The 13,039-nt window shown below is 54.2% G+C and overlaps 8 protein-coding genes across 8 annotated transcripts in view; 4 read left to right on the top strand and 4 right to left on the bottom strand.

The window, feature by feature from the left end:
- Positions 1-253, top strand: part of VTN49DRAFT_3318 (uncharacterized protein) — a gene marked incomplete at both ends in the record, with an annotated part of 1,227 nt that extends 974 nt beyond the window's left edge. The window contains 2 exons of the mRNA XM_069411141.1: positions 12-100; positions 176-253. Coding sequence (XP_069268596.1) covers positions 12-100; positions 176-253 — 167 coding nt within the window. The remainder of the gene's footprint in view (positions 1-11; positions 101-175) is intronic.
- Positions 254-300: 47 nt separating this feature from the next.
- Positions 301-660, bottom strand: VTN49DRAFT_3317 (uncharacterized protein; the record flags this gene model as incomplete). Its single annotated transcript, XM_069411140.1, has 2 exons — positions 301-534; positions 604-660. 2 exons carry the CDS (start codon positions 658-660, stop codon positions 301-303), a joined length of 291 nt encoding a protein of 96 aa, XP_069268595.1.
- A 120-nt stretch (positions 661-780) lies between these two features.
- Positions 781-1,203, bottom strand: VTN49DRAFT_3316 (uncharacterized protein; the record flags this gene model as incomplete). Its single annotated transcript, XM_069411139.1, has 2 exons — positions 781-950; positions 1,167-1,203. The coding sequence occupies 2 exons, from the start codon at positions 1,201-1,203 to the stop codon at positions 781-783; spliced, it is 207 nt and encodes a 68-aa protein (XP_069268594.1).
- Positions 1,204-1,253: 50 nt separating this feature from the next.
- On the top strand, positions 1,254-1,935 carry VTN49DRAFT_3315 (uncharacterized protein; the record flags this gene model as incomplete). Its single annotated transcript, XM_069411138.1, has 2 exons — positions 1,254-1,808; positions 1,882-1,935. The coding sequence occupies 2 exons, from the start codon at positions 1,254-1,256 to the stop codon at positions 1,933-1,935; spliced, it is 609 nt and encodes a 202-aa protein (XP_069268593.1).
- A 930-nt stretch (positions 1,936-2,865) lies between these two features.
- VTN49DRAFT_3314 (uncharacterized protein) lies at positions 2,866-5,689 on the top strand (the record flags this gene model as incomplete). The annotated part of the gene is made up of 2 exons (XM_069411137.1): positions 2,866-3,404; positions 3,463-5,689. The coding sequence occupies 2 exons, from the start codon at positions 2,866-2,868 to the stop codon at positions 5,687-5,689; spliced, it is 2,766 nt and encodes a 921-aa protein (XP_069268592.1).
- A 586-nt stretch (positions 5,690-6,275) lies between these two features.
- VTN49DRAFT_3313 (uncharacterized protein) lies at positions 6,276-6,839 on the top strand (the record flags this gene model as incomplete). The annotated part of the gene is made up of 2 exons (XM_069411136.1): positions 6,276-6,518; positions 6,588-6,839. 2 exons carry the CDS (start codon positions 6,276-6,278, stop codon positions 6,837-6,839), a joined length of 495 nt encoding a protein of 164 aa, XP_069268591.1.
- Positions 6,840-6,966: 127 nt separating this feature from the next.
- VTN49DRAFT_3312 (uncharacterized protein) lies at positions 6,967-11,222 on the bottom strand (the record flags this gene model as incomplete). Its single annotated transcript, XM_069411135.1, has 5 exons — positions 6,967-7,650; positions 7,702-7,883; positions 7,933-8,418; positions 8,466-11,118; positions 11,184-11,222. 5 exons carry the CDS (start codon positions 11,220-11,222, stop codon positions 6,967-6,969), a joined length of 4,044 nt encoding a protein of 1,347 aa, XP_069268590.1.
- A 1,084-nt stretch (positions 11,223-12,306) lies between these two features.
- Positions 12,307-12,891, bottom strand: VTN49DRAFT_3311 (uncharacterized protein; the record flags this gene model as incomplete). Its single annotated transcript, XM_069411134.1, has 1 exon — positions 12,307-12,891. The coding sequence occupies one exon, from the start codon at positions 12,889-12,891 to the stop codon at positions 12,307-12,309; it is 585 nt and encodes a 194-aa protein (XP_069268589.1).
- Positions 12,892-13,039: the final 148 nt, after the last annotated feature.

Raw genomic sequence — 13,039 nt, 5'->3', positions numbered from 1 at the left:
GGGCCCGACAGCGGAAGATGCGTCCGCTGAAACCGCCTCCCCTCTACCGGATGCTTTATCTCTCTGCGCCATTCCCGAAGAGGAGGCGGATCCCATTGCGGTTGAGGATGACCCCCGTGAGTTTCCGGCTCCCGAAGGTGATTCCCTTCATGATCCCCACTGACCAGTCCAACAGAAACGCCTGAACCGACTGAAGACCCGAAGGGCAAGGGAAAAGCCCCAGTTGGTCGAAGAAGACGAGCATAGTCTGTAATTTCGCCCCTCTGTTGGTATTTGAAAATTGGATCTGTTGTTGGTTCTTCAATCAATCTCTGTACTGTTCCCAGAATATAGCTTCCGTACATCGTAAAACTCCGTAACGGTCTTCACTCTGCCCTCTGCTCTGTCAATACGCTTCTTCCTCTTGCCATGCCCTGCAAAATTCGGCGTAGACCGGCTCTCCGAATCCATAGATCCAAGTAACTTACTCCATGCTCCGCACGCCAGAGTAAGGAACACCAACAAGGCAAATACTAGACCTCTTTCAAAACCGAACTGATCCCCACGGAGTCACGGATGAGCCCAACTCTCCAACAACGCTTGACTGACTAGCTTTGAACATACCGATCCACGAGCCTCACAAGGCAATTCGGCCCGACGTGGCGCACGAACGACCTCCATTTCCCCATCCTGTCGGCTCCACTATTCCATCCCGAACTCTTATTTCACACCTCAGCAACAGCCTCGGAATATCCACCTCGGCTTGACTTTCCTCTCGATATCGCCCCAGTTGCCTTCGTCCTAGATGCTCGCTCCCACCTGCTTCCATGCTCTTGCGGTTCCATCAGAATCAGCAAATGCTCCCCCCAAGCTCAATTTCCATTGATGCTGTCGCTCGCTTCCAATTTCCTTCATCGTGGGCAGCGGGTTGGAACGATTCCAACCTTCACCTCCGTAGCGAAAAAGGGAACCTGCAAATCCCGATCACGGTCAAATTCCAATCAGGATCCTTCTATATGATGCCTGCATCCCAAACGGAAAATGCCTTTTTTTCCCATCCATCATGGATTTTCCATCCACCCACCAGAGGTATTTCTACCCCCCCGACGCCGAAACAGAGCAATGCGTCCACCAGTGCACTGATCGTTTCCAAGCCAGAATCTCTGTACGCAAAGAAAGCCACTCACCTCTTTCTTTGCTCCCACTCAACACATCTCCCACCATGGCCACCGACCGTTGGCATCATCCGCGGTGACTTGCGCCTCATTGAACAAATGCCCCTTCCGTGGAATCATTTCCAGGAAGTTGCCGCTACCACTTGCGCACCGCCACCATCAGTGAAACGCCCGCCAGTCCCTTACACGCGGTTTTTCACCCTTCGAACCCTCTACTTCAATGACGAAGAGGAAAGCTTCCAGGCGGGGTCGATGGTCACGGCATACGGTCATTTCATCGTGCAATACCGCGAAGGAATACCAATACTTACCGTGTCCGCCAGAGACCTAACTCCGCTTCCCGTGGACTATTTCGAACCCGAGGTCTCAGCCCCTACGGTACAAATCATCGGTACAATCCGCGGCTCACAGTGGATCGATTCCGACCCAGGCTGGAGATTGTTCACAGTCACACTGCAAATCCCACATTTCGTCTCCTTCGTAGATGAATATGTGGATCATTTCGAGATACACTGCGCCATTCCCAACACCATCCGATGGCAAAACGTCCCTCTGCCTGAAGGGCGCCGTGTTTTTGTCGATGGCCATTTGATCGGGATATATAAACTAGGTTCCCGATCATCTCCACTAATCGTCGTGGCACGCCTGGGTAGGGTTTGTTCCTGTCACCGTTCAACTACTTAACGGTAGATGGGCAATTCTCTGAATCCCGCTATTGGCTTCACAGGTTAGCATTTTATCAAGTCTGTCACCGGGCGTCAACAAACTTACAGAAAATTGAGTGGGCAGGCATATCATTTTTAGCACTCCCGGAACTGTACCAGAACCCGGCCATGTCGCCTCTTTTGCCCTTTCGATCACCAAAATTTGTATGTAGTCCCCTTTAATAGAGTCAATTCTGTCACATAAAACATGCCCTCCTACCTAGAGCTGGCCGTGTTGGGATTAGAACAAAGTCACGATATTGAATGAGAACGATACGAATAAACCAACCAGGAATGCATCCAATGTGCGTTCCAAAGTCAACAAGCCACGTGATCATTTGGACAATGATGACCCTATGCGTAACCTAATGGAATTGACCATGATGACCATACTCCGTATAATTCGGTAACTTAATGGCTTTACTTCGAATGGAAATACAATTAAAAAATTGTGTATTTCAAGAAAAGAAGCCTTTGAGCGCCGCGCTTCGCGCGGCGCCGGAGGCTTCTTGTATCAGTGTACCAGAGGCGCGCCCACTCTATGGAGGTGTAAGAGGGCGAACGCTTGATGTACAGTTTACGGACCGCTCGAATTGTTACTGAAATTTGCTTGAAAATCATAGGTTTGCTCCTTACGATTGGTGAGCCACCCGACCCACTACTGAAAAAGTGGAATGTTACAATACGGAACAGCTTATTAGATTACATTGATTGCATTTGGGGCTGATTCGGCTGAGGTTGAGTGGACACCTTGTTTTTCAGGCGTCAAACAGCCACCGTTCCTGAACAGCTGCCCAACACCTGGCAAGAAGAATGCGTGGATGGTCATGAACGAGCTTTCATTGAAGTTTAACATTATTTCCGACTCGGATGCTCGCTGCCGTAATTGACGTGTTGGCCCCATGCGCGCCCAAACGGGCTAACATTGAACCTGAAGCCGATGGACAACCCGTCTCAGGAGCTCCGTGTCCGACGCAGCAGTGACAGCATTAGTCTCCCGCACCGCAATGGCGGACACTCGTACGGATGTTCCGCCTTCCGATGGCCTCAGCACTGAATCTGCGACAAAGGCCACTCCTAAAGATGACGAAACACAACAGCAGCAACAACCACCGCCGACAATAGCGTCGCTGGCCCAGAATGTCCTCGCGTTCCTCTCGACTGCTTCCAATGAGCAGCTCGGGATGTTGATGGGAGGACTGGCGCTGGCGACGTATCTGGTGCTGGGACAGCTGGGTTTGCTCTTGATTGGGACTGTTGCTGGAGTTGTTCTCCATGTTTATTGGGAAGAGAGCCTTCATGAGCGCGAATCCCAGCAGGACTTGGAGCAAAGTCGACGACGACGAAAGGAACTGGGGTTGGAGGTTGCTTCGAGGCTGCTCGAGTGGTCGTCGCGGAATGGCGAATCGGCGGAGGCCGACGAGGAAGGGGAAACGGAGAAAGCAGGAGAGCCAGCCGGCGCGGGCGCCGAATTCTCCAGCCTGCCTCCCGCTACTGCAGCAGCTCTAAGTACGCTTACCGATGCTGTGATTAGAGACTATGTCTTGTACGTTCCTGCAAGGGTTATTTATCCCCATTGTGAAGATCTTCGGCTAATCTGATAGGTATTGGTATAAACCTCTGTTACCGTCCGAACAGTCGTTTCCCATTTCGTGCCGCAAGCTCTTGGTCAACTTTGTGACGTCTCTGTCTACGCACTTGATGCGAAAGCGACCGGCGGATACGTTTCTGCAGTTTGTGACGAACGCCAGTTCGATGATAATTGTGTTTCTGAACGAACTGTCCCTGGCGTTGCAGACCATGGGACCAGATATGCAACCGGAAGATGCAGTCAGGCAGTATCTGGCTAGAAATCCAGAGAGCAGTCTGGCCAACGTTCTTTCGCTGGAACAGCAGCGGAAGAAGCTGCGAATGGTGGCGGATGATGTCCTGTCCAGCTTTCTCGATCACAAGGCATACGAATTCCAAGTCGCCCGCAACTTTCTTCGAGAAGTGCTTGCCGGGCTGGTCCTGGAATCTACAATCAAGAGTTGCTCACAGCCGGAATTCATTAACAATTGGATAGTGTATTACTTGAAAGAAGGCGAGCCCGAGTTGATGAACGCCATCGACGCCGGGTTGGAGAATGCTGGAAAGGAAGGTCGGACTTCGAGTGCACAGTCTCAAAGTCATGTTTCAGGGAGTTCCTGTGACATAGAACAAACTCAAGCTGTCTCTGGATTTCCGGCAAACCAGGAAGTGACGGCTGCGGCAAATGAAGGCTCTGTTTCGAGCGCAACACCGGATGGCATGATTACGCCAGCTTCTTCTGACGGTGAAAGACCCCTTAGATCCGTGACTGAATTTACATCTGAAGGAGACACCAGCAGTCTCATAAGGGGTCAGGAGTCACAAGCACAGCCTCTCAGTTTATTTGGGGCGTCGATTCATATCGACGATTTCTCCGTTCCTGGCGATAAAACGCCGATTCGAACCAAGCCTACGATCGAGTATGCACTGCAGATTGAACCGATTTCGATGCGTCAAGCAGGATGGATGGTTTTTCGGACGTATTCAGACTTTGAATATCTACATGAGGGACTGGCGACTCTGTCACGATATCATCGCACATCCTTTTCGGATGAACACCCCATCCTCCCTCCTTGGAAGGGGCAGACGAAACAAGCGTTGACACAGAGTCTGGAAAAGTATCTTTCGGACGCACTTCGACATGAGAAACTCGCAGAGTCGGAGCGAATGCGAAAGTTCCTTGGAAAGGAAAGCAGCATTGGCGAGGGGTCATTTGGCCGGCAAAGACAGAGCGCGCTCGAAAGCGTGGGCAAAAATGTGCTGGGTGTCTTGTCGAATGCACCGAAAGGAGTCGCGGACGGCGGCAAGGCCGTTCTGGATGGTGTCACGGGGGTATTTGGCAATGTTGGTCTGACCCGCAAGACAACTGATCCAACTTCGGCTCGCCACAAGTCTCAATCTTCGACATTGAGGTCAGGGGACGATACGAGCTATTATGGGCGATCGTCTGTGGACTTGAGTTACAGGTCTCCGTCGAGCAGCCAGGTCGGCTACCAGCCGCTCCCGGAGACGCGTACACCCCTGACTGGTTCGGTGTCGAGCTTGTCCGAGATTGCCGGCGCGCCGCCCAAGCTGCAGAGCGTGTCCTCCACAAGCAGCTCAGTGGTTGACGTGCCGAGTTCGCGGCCGTCCTCTGAGGAGAAAGGCGCCGATGGGGATACTTCCTTAACTGGCGGGTCTCCTGGTGAATCTGCGGGCGAACCCTCTTCAGAACCCCCAGAGTCAGCCTCCAAACGCAGCTCTCGCAAACCAGAAACTGAAACTCCTGGCCTTACGGAGGATGAGACCCGTGTCGCGGTCGAGCTGATTTTCGCCGTAATCAACGAGCTCTACGGGCTGTCGTCGGCGTGGAACATTCGTAAGACGCTTCTCAACGCTGCCAAATCATATATTTTACGGCCAGGCAACCAGCACCTTGTCGCCATTCGCGATCTGCTGCAGGAATCTATGATCGACGCGCAAACTACGGACGAGGCGATCGCCGCGGACCTGCTCAAGTTGCGTGAAAACGCGCTCCCGACGGAGGAAGAGCTGCGTCAATGGCCGCCGCCGCCGTCGCCGGAGGAGCGCGAGAAATTACGGCAGGAGGCGCGGAAACTGCTGATCCAGCGCGGTATGCCGCAGGCGCTGATGAGTGTCATGGGCGCCGCCGCGACGGGTGAGGCACTCGGCCGGGTGTTTGATTGTCTGCAGGTGGAAGAGGTGGCGCGAGGATTGGTTTTTGCGCTTGTGCTGCAGGCGTTGAGGGCGGTGATTCTATGATACCTTATACGCATGTTAATTGTATCGAGTACTTTGGCGTGGACATTGGTTATTTTGGCTACTTGGGTAGTATGGTTTGCTTCTTCGATGTTGTTATTAATTATTGGATGGTTTGATAGGAATGTGCAGAGCACCGAGTTCCTCAAGGTATAGTTCGCCTTGAAACATTTAATTCAGGCTTGAATTCCGTTTGATCTCTTCGTAATCCTTGATGCTAGAGAACTCTAGACATCCGTCAAGTCCAGCCGGTGGTGACTTCATCGATCTGAAAAACACGTGACGCGATGTCCCCGTCTCGAGAGCAACGCGGCGCGGGCGCGTGTGATTTAATTGACAGCTCTCCATCGACTCCAATAAAATCAGCATCAACAAACCATTTCATAATAACAATCCTCTCTCTGATATCCTTTGCTAACCTGTTTCATTAGCCGCGACGTGACCAATTCCTGACAATTCTTCCAATCCCGCAATCGCAACCCTGACTGAACCGCATCCGGAACCCTCACTTCGAACGACTCGCAACTTCACTCTGTACCCAACTCCCACCCACAGCAAGAAATACAGGAGAGCTTAGAGAGAGACAAAAATGGGCAAAAAGCGCTCCATCTCCGACGACAACGGCGGCATCAGCACAGCCAAACGGACCAAGACCACAGTATCCTCGTCCTCGAAACGAACTGGTCCGCAACCCAAGACCGACAGCAATGGCGATATCTACTGGGAAATCAGCCGCATGCGTCGCGTGACTATCTCGAATTTCAAGGGGAGGAATATGGTGAACATTCGGGAGTATTACGAGAAGGATGGAGAGGAGTTGCCTGGTAAGAAGGTGCGTCAATCACCGCGACCATATACACTACGGGGAGGAAGGGGATGGAGGGCTGATGAGAGATTGTAGGGAATTTCATTGCCAATGGATCAATTCTCGGCGTTCCTGCAATGTTTGCCTCAGATTGAGGAGTTTTTGCTGCAGAGAGGTGAGAAGGTGCCGAGGCCGGTTTATGACGACAACGATGAGGAAGAGGAAGAAGAGGCGGCGGAGGAGGAAGAGGACGATGCAGGAAAAAAGAAGGATAAGAAGAAGAAGAGTAATATCGAGGCTACGAGTGAGGAGGAAGAGGAGGAGAGTGAGGTTTCGGAGGAGGATTAATCTGGGAATTTCAATGATCATATCTGGGATTCAGGCTTGGGTTGATTGTTCGGCTAGTGTATCAGCATTTGTATGAATACTGAGAGTGGATTTAATACTAAAGTACTGTCGGTTCGATATGCTGTATTTACATGCTGCTCTCCTGCGTCGCCAGTGCGTTTGCAATCGACCCTCCGTGCCAGGCAAATTGGGCGTCCTGCCGCCGGCGGATCTTCTTCTCCTCGCCCGGCACGCCCCAGCCGCCGCCGCCGGGTGTCATGATGACAATGCGCTCGCCGGGCTGCATCTTGGTGGTGTTCTTCGCGCCGAGGTTGACGTATTCCTCCTCCTCAACCTCCCGGCCGTCTTCGAGTGTCCGCCGGGTCTTACGCACCCAGAGGTTCAAACCACACTGGCCGTCCTCGCCACCCTCGAGACCATACGGCCGGTACACGCGCCGCTCCGACAGAATCGATACCTGCACGGGGATACGGAACTCAATGTCGCGGATCACGCCATCGCCGCCATTGTGCTGGCCAAGGCCGCCCGAACCATGCCGCAGACTAAACTCCCGCAGGATCACCGGGTATCGCCGCTCATACACCTCGGCGTCGGTGATCCGGGTATTGGTCATGTGCACGTGTACGCCGGACGTGCCCTCCCAGTCTGGCCCGGCGCCGCTGCCGCCAGCAATCGTCTCGTAGTAGCCGAAACCAGGGATTGTCGTGCCGTTGACATTGCCACCGAAGCCAAAGGTGAGGTTGTTGCAGCAGCCTTGGGATGCGGCGCAGGCACGGAAACATTTCAGAATGACATCCGTGACTCGCTGGCTCTGATATTCTGTCAATTGGTGTTTGATTCGGTAAGGTGCTGAAAGACTTACGGTGAGGACGTTGCCTCCCACGACGGCCGCTCGTCCGGAAGGCGACAGGAAGGATCTCTTTGGAATGCGCACTTCAATGGGCTTGAGGCAGCCTTGGTTCAGTGGGATGTCTTCGGAAATCAGGGACCTCAGGCAGTAGATGATCGCCGAGTATGTCACCGCTTCGGGGGCATTGGTGTTGCCTATTGTTCCATCAGCATATTAAATCGATATTACAGTATAGAAGCTCACCGTAAACTTCTGGACCAGTGCCAGTAAAGTCAAAAACAGCAGTCCCCTCCTCCGCATTGATCGAGATCCGCAATTCAATCGGACTGCCGTCGTCCATGTAGTCAATCGCGTGCAGATCCTGCCCGGCAAACCGCTCGCTGACTTTCCGCAGCAGGTTCTTCACGCTCAGCTCTGCGTTTTGCTGGATGCTCCGCATGTAGAACTGGACCACGTCTTGCCCGTACTCCTCGATCAACGTGCTGATGAGGCTGATTCCCTTTTGGTTGGCAGCCACCTGCGCCTTGAGGTCGTTGATATTATCGGCCAAGCACCGTGTGCCACTGCATTCGGGGTATTTTGCTGGCTCGTCGTACAGTAGCTCCGTCGCCCGCTTCTCGTTGAACTTGCCTTCCGAGACCAGTTTCTCGGACTTGATAGCGGCACCTTCCTGGTACAGTTCTCGTGAGTGAGGCGGCATGCTGCCGGGGAGGATGCCTCCAATGTCCGCTGCGTAACGTCAGCGTATCCCTTAAAACTGAATGGGTTGAACCTACCGTGATGAGCACGAGAGGCAACGTAAAACACGATTTCATCCCCGTTGAATGCCGGCGTGATCACGGTAATATCCGGTAGGTGCGTGCCACCATACTCTGGATGGTTCGACATGAGCACGTCGCCGGGCTTCAGCTTTCCCTTCCAAATCTCCGCTTGCCTCCGTACGCACGTCGACATGCTGCCCAGATGCACCGGCAGATGAGGAGCATTCGCAACCAGACCTCCATCCGCGTCAAACAGCGCACACGAGTAATCGAGCCGCTCCTTGACGTTGGTGCTGACGCTGGTCTTTTGCAAGGCGCGGCCCATCTGCTCGGCAATGGCCATGAAACGGTGTGAGAAGATGCTCAGCATGATCGGATCCACTTCGTTAGTAGTGACCTTGGTCTCCTGGAAGTTCGCTTCGCCAATGTTAATCACAACGTGCGTCTTGGTGGTGAGCGCCGTTGCTCCTGGAGTGATGACCAATGTCTGGGTGTTGTCTGCCAGGATGGCCGGGCCGCGCACACGTTCATCGACCTCCAGGTCATCAAGCTTGTAGACCGGCGTCTGCTGGCGGCCACCTTCGAAGTAAACGCTCGCCGTGCGGTAGACTTTGCTATTGTCAACATCACGCGGTTTCGCCTTCTTTAGCTGCTGGTCCACAGTCTCTTCCAGGCCCTGGAAGCTCTTGCCGATACCACGGGCGCGCACGTCGTCGACAATGATGTCTCTGTCAGGAAGCGTAAACCCAAACTCTCGCTCGTGTTGCTTGACAAATGCTTTGCCAAAAGCCCACTCATCGCCGCCGTACTCGTCGCGAGCCTCCTGGGGACTGGGCTTCATGACCATGATGGCGGATTCCGTCCCACGGTACCGCATGTTCAAGTACTCCTCAAAAACGATCGACTCATCGTCGAAGCCCTGCGCCCGCAGATTGGCTGCACTCTTCCGCTTGAGCTCTTCCATCTTCGCTTTCAGCTGCTCCTTGACCTCGCCGTCAGCCCAGACCTTTGATTCTGGTTCCTGGCATTCATCCACTACGTCCGCCAGAGCCATGCCGTATGCAGAGAGAACCGACGAGTATTTGTGCACCAAGATTTGACGGATCCCCAAGTTCTGAGCGATGGCGACTGCGTGTTGCCCACCCGCACCGCCAAAGGTGGCCAGCCGATGCTTCGATGTGTCGTGGCCGCGGGCCTCCGTCAGCGACCGAATGGGTCGTGTCATGGTCTCGTTCGCAACTTTAATGAATCCATAAGCTACTTCATCTGGAGTCATGGCCTTGCTACTGTCATCCTTTGCAATTTCTTGGTTGATCTGTTCTGTCAGTTCTTCAAACTTCTTCCGGCTCGCTTCTTCATCCAGTCCCTCATTCTCGTTTTTGCCAAAAATCTTGGGGAAGAAATCGGGAAGCAGCCGTCCGAGGAACAGATTCGCATCCGTCACGGTCAAGGGCCCTCCCTTGCGGTAACAGGCCGGTCCCGGGTGGGCACCTGCAGACTCGGGCCCAACGACGAAAAGGCCGTTGCGGAAGAACAGCCGGGAGCCTCCTCCGGCAGCAACGGTATTGATATCCAGCTGCGGCGCTTGGATGGTGACGCCTGCCGTGGTTGTCTCGAAAACATGCTCGTAGCGTCCCTCACCGTAACGGCTAACATCCGTGCTGGTGCCGCCCATGTCGAAACCGATTACGGGAATCTTGGTCTCCGGATCGTAGGACGTAAGAGCGTACCCAACCACACCGCCAGCAGGACCGGAGAGAATGGCCCGCAGTCCGGAAAACTGGCCGACATCAACAAGGCCACCATCGGACTGCATGAACTCGCAGCGAGCGCTCTTCTGGCCGGCCGTCTTTTGTACCGATTCCGCTCCCAGGCCTCCTTCAAATCCGGCCGCGAAGCTCGAGATGTACTTCTTGATGGCTGGAGTAAGATACGCATCCGCACAAGACGAGGTCGCCCGCGGGACCAGTTTGATCATGGGTAGAAGCTCATGGCTGAGACTGACATGTTCGAAGCCGATGGAGCGCGCGAGCTTGCCAACCAGCGCCTCATGGTCGGGGAAGGTGTAGCCATGCATCAAACAGACGGCAATGCTACGGAACCCTTCATTGTACAGCTGTTGCAGCTGCTCGCGCACGGTGCTTTCGTCGGGGCGCTTAAGAATGCGAACCGCCTCGGACGATAAACCGCGCACGATGTCGGCATCTGGCGGCGTTTGATCGCGCGGTGGGGTAGGAGTAACATGACGGGTTGGATCCTCTGTGTAGTCTTCCAGCGTCACCCGCTCGTCAATCTCGACGACCTTTTCATAGAGAACGTCGGGCCGTCTGATGGCAAGATCAAAGATCTTGGGGCGGGTTTGATTCCCGATAGCCAGGCAGTCCTTGAACCCTTTGGTTACCAAGAGCGCAATTCGTTCGCCTTTTCTTTCCAACAGGGCATTAGTGGCAACGGTTGTACCCATACGGATGCTCTCGATCAACGAGGTATCAAGCGGTTCACCGCGGGGGATCTCGCGGCCGGTGAACTTGGACAAAATCCGGCGGATGCCTTCGAGCGGAGCATCGTCATAGTTCGCCGGATCCTCGGAAAGAAGCTTGATGACAATGTCATCTTCCAACTTGCCGGTGCCGGAGTTGCCCACGCAGTCGGTGAACGTGCCGCCGCGCTGATCCACGCCGTTAGCTCGTATTGATCAATTGCGCCATCATTTGGGAGTTCTCATGAACATACGTCGATTGCAATGCGAATGCCTCTTTTGGGAGATGCCATTCTTTCTTTCTACCTTGCCGCAACCCTAAAAATGACAGGAAGAATACAGTACTACCTTTGATCGCAGGGAGCGAGGTCTCTGTCGACCATATTTATAATATTAGGGCTGCACGGGTGGGGTTCCCGCAGCAGAGCGTTCTTTTTGTGCTGCTTCACTCCCTCAGCTGTTGGAAACAAGTTTTGGATATGCCGCTTCTGGCATACGGTGGGAGGCTCAGCTCGCAGCGGCTCAATTGATCTTCCAGAATCTCTCCGTGGAATGGGTTATTCTTCTGAAGATGGTGAGGGACGCCCGCATCATTGCATCTGGCCATCTGCCGCTCCGATGACGTTTGCCGCGATACGATATCGGCGGAGTCACGTGGCGGACATTCTCCGCTTATCATGCAGAATTTTGGAGTGTGCTGACTCAGCAAAACGGTCGGACCAACCAGATTGGGTGATCAGATTTCAGGTCGCTCATTGGCCCGTGAGGCCTCGAGGGGCAGCGCTAAAGGAGGGGCCCGCCACCAAGCAGCCAATCAGGTAGTGGTGCCTGGGGCATCCATGACTCTCGGCTCCTCTAGACTCGGGCTCGCTCAGCCCAAGAGGTCCCCTTACCGGAGGGCGAATTGTGGTGATTCATCCATGCAGGGTCGATGAGCAGCGCTGTCCTGCAGCCGGACAACCAGGCAGCGAGAATATTTTCCGTGGGAAACTTTCGAGGATCATCAGCCGCTGGGTGGGAGCAGCGAAGAGAAAGGGCGTCGGATGCAATATGCGGGAAAAACGGGGGGTATCAGTGGCATGGATTTGGCTCGAAGGATCCCCTGGAATAGTAAAACTGTAATTGCGACTGCTGCCATGAGGGTAGATAAGTCATGGGCAGATAAGTCATATTCGAGAAACTGGAGCCCGGCTGGAAGAGTCTCCGTGATTACATGAATCCTTCCGTTCAGCCAGAATCCAGCCAGAACCGCAGGGTCAACCAGCAACGGGGACTTGGAAGAACGCATGGATCTCCGCAGTGGATAACCGGGTGGTGCCGCGCCCGGCATAGGTTTGGCCATAGAGGGACCAAGGACGCTAAACCGATGGCGCGACATTACCGCCGGTCCAACACCGGCCTTAGACTGTAGAGTGCCATAGCGAGCCCACGCTTACCCTCTCTTCTCCTCGCCCTGGTGGAAGCACCTCCGATTCGGCTTGCTGCACAAGACCCTGAATTTCCCCCACGACCCTGCCACTCCACCTGCGACGGGTCTCGTGTGCTCCAATTTGCGACGTTCCGCGGTGCGTGATTAGCCCGCAGATTCGGTGCCCCCAAGACCGGGGGGGTTTCTGCGTTAAGGTTCAGGGGAGCCGCGTGAATTGGCCATTCGAGGCTTGAACAGAGAACCAGCGACAATTGATAGTGGTATGCGCTCCTCCGTGCCAGAAAAATCAGCATCGGACGAACTCTCCGTCGATCCGTAACCCCTGGAGTCGAGCAGGATTGACCGAGTTGTGGAACAGTAACCGGCTGAGAACATCCGCGCCGTAGTCGCACGGAAAAAATTCCCTTCGAGTGCCGCAGAAATTGGTGTACAGGAGAGCGCTGAGGGAATGGTCGGGATCGGTGAATAGCTCGGCTGCATCGATTGCGACGACGCGTGAATCGCTGCAATTTACCGGAATAAATTCGAGGCATTCAATTTCGTTTCGAAGATCAGAAATTCCAGATCGATAGCGCTGCCACGAAAGGGGACACGCAGTCCGATCGGCTCGGGCGCGACGTTGTAGACGACCGCTGCACTCAAGGAGGCAACCGGGTCGCCATCGGCATTCCGCGATCGGTT

The sequence above is a fragment of the Thermomyces lanuginosus genome, assembly GCF_041956635.1.
Source record: "Thermomyces lanuginosus strain ATCC 200065 unplaced genomic scaffold VTN49scaffold_28, whole genome shotgun sequence".
NCBI classification, from domain to species: Eukaryota; Fungi; Ascomycota; class Eurotiomycetes; order Eurotiales; family Trichocomaceae; genus Thermomyces; species Thermomyces lanuginosus.
This window is presented reverse-complemented; position numbering and strand designations above follow the sequence as displayed.